Source organism: Sorghum bicolor, chromosome 8 (genome assembly GCF_000003195.3).
Source record: "Sorghum bicolor cultivar BTx623 chromosome 8, Sorghum_bicolor_NCBIv3, whole genome shotgun sequence".
In the NCBI taxonomy this organism is placed as follows: Eukaryota; Viridiplantae; Streptophyta; class Magnoliopsida; order Poales; family Poaceae; genus Sorghum; species Sorghum bicolor.
In genome coordinates, this window is record NC_012877.2 from 19835609 (window position 1) to 19837293 (window position 1685).

Sequence of the window (1685 nt, forward strand, 5' to 3'; positions counted from 1 at the left end):
AACTGAAAGGTAGACGCGTATGTTTGCCTATCTGACAAGAGTGACAAAGGAAGTGGTCTACTTTATTACAGGAAACAACATGCAATTTATTGGGGCGCTCTAGAGCAGCGGGTGCAGGATGGCCGAGATGTTGATGCCACAGAGTCGACGAAGCAGCCAGGAGAGCATGAGGTGGAGCGGCAGCTGTGGAGGCAGGCATAGTTTATAGGTCCCTATCGCAGTTACAGCGGAGAATCATGTGTTCCGTCCTGAGATCCTTAACAGAAAAACCATGTGCGTCAAATTCAAAGGAGCAGCTATTGTCACGAGTGAATTGATGGACAGAAAGCAGGTTGCGTACTATGGATGGTGCAACAAGAATATTATTAAGAGCAAAGTTTGTGGTAGGTGTGGGAACGATGGAGTGACCTCTAGACGTGTCAGGAATACTGGTGCCATTACCTACTGTTATTGAGGAGATGGAGGAGGGGAGACGTTGGGTGAGCATACCAGCCGAGGAGGACATATGTGTGGAGGCGCCGGAGTCAACTATCCAGTCACCCGGTAGTTGCATGTTCTGCAGGGCAGCGATGAGGCCGGCTGCATCCCAGGTGCTGGTGGAGGTGTTGGAGCCGCTGGAGGAGGTCTGGAGCGGAGCGAAGGCGGTGTTAGCCTATGGGGGAGGCCCTAGTATGCCCGAGCTGCGCCCATCCTGGCCACCAGGACCTCCAAAAACGCCAGAACCGCCCTGGCGGCGCTATCCAGGAGGAGTGACACGCTCTCCAGGGGCCACACGTTCGCTGGTCTAGGGATTGAAGCCCCAGGGAACGTGCTTATTGGTGCTGGTGCCGCCGGAGGTGCCGCCGGAGGACTGCTGGCCACCCTTCTTGGTGTTAGGGCGCCGGTCGCCCTACAGCTGCTGCTGCTGGTGACCGCCAAGAGATGAGGCAGCAGCCAGGAGTGCGGTGGTGGCGCGCACCTTTTCCTCGTTCTGCAGGCGCAACTCTTTGAGGACGAGCTGGTGCCAGGCGGTAGCGAGGGTGAGGGGCTGTGTCCCGGCGATGTTGTCGGTGACATTGGAGTAGACCTCGTTGAGCACTCGCAGTAGGTTGAGGATGAGGTTGGGTTCAGAGACGGGCTGCCCAACGTCGCGCAGTTCGTCGGCCTTCTCCTTCATGCGAACGCAGTAGGCATCAATGGACAGATCCCCTTGAGTCATCAAGTGGAACTCGTGATTCAAGAAGATGGCGCGAGGAGCCTTGTTCGCCTGGAACACGATGCTGATGGCCGCCCAAAGGGCGCACGGCATCTACGTGTCGTCGGTCATGGCGAGATTGAGGATGGCATCAGAGACGGTGCTGTACATCCACCCGCGGACGCAGAAGTCAGCCTGCAGCCAGGACGCGTCGGGAGTCGAGGTGGAGGCAGCAGCGAGGTGATGCTGCAGCCCAAACTTGCCACATGTGTCCACGAACGCCGTCGACCACTTGGTGAAGTTGGAGGGCTTCAACTCAAGGGTCATGGGGACGTGGAGCTTGATGTTGACGGTGGCAAAGGGGGAGATTGTAGGAGCAGCATCGCTGGTGAGGTTGCCGCTGGTGGCAGAGGAGAGGGATGATTTGGTTCCCATGGGAAGGGGAGGAGAAGGTCGGCACCTAGGAGGAGATCGAGATTAGAATGAGATCAAGGCTTGAACTCGTGATACC

At 57.3% G+C, this 1685-nt stretch overlaps 1 protein-coding gene across 1 annotated transcript; it reads right to left on the reverse strand.

The window, feature by feature from the left end:
* LOC110437535 lies at positions 890-1288 on the reverse strand. The gene has a single exon (XM_021466006.1). The coding sequence runs from the start codon at positions 1286-1288 to the stop codon at positions 890-892; it is 399 nt and encodes a 132-aa protein (XP_021321681.1).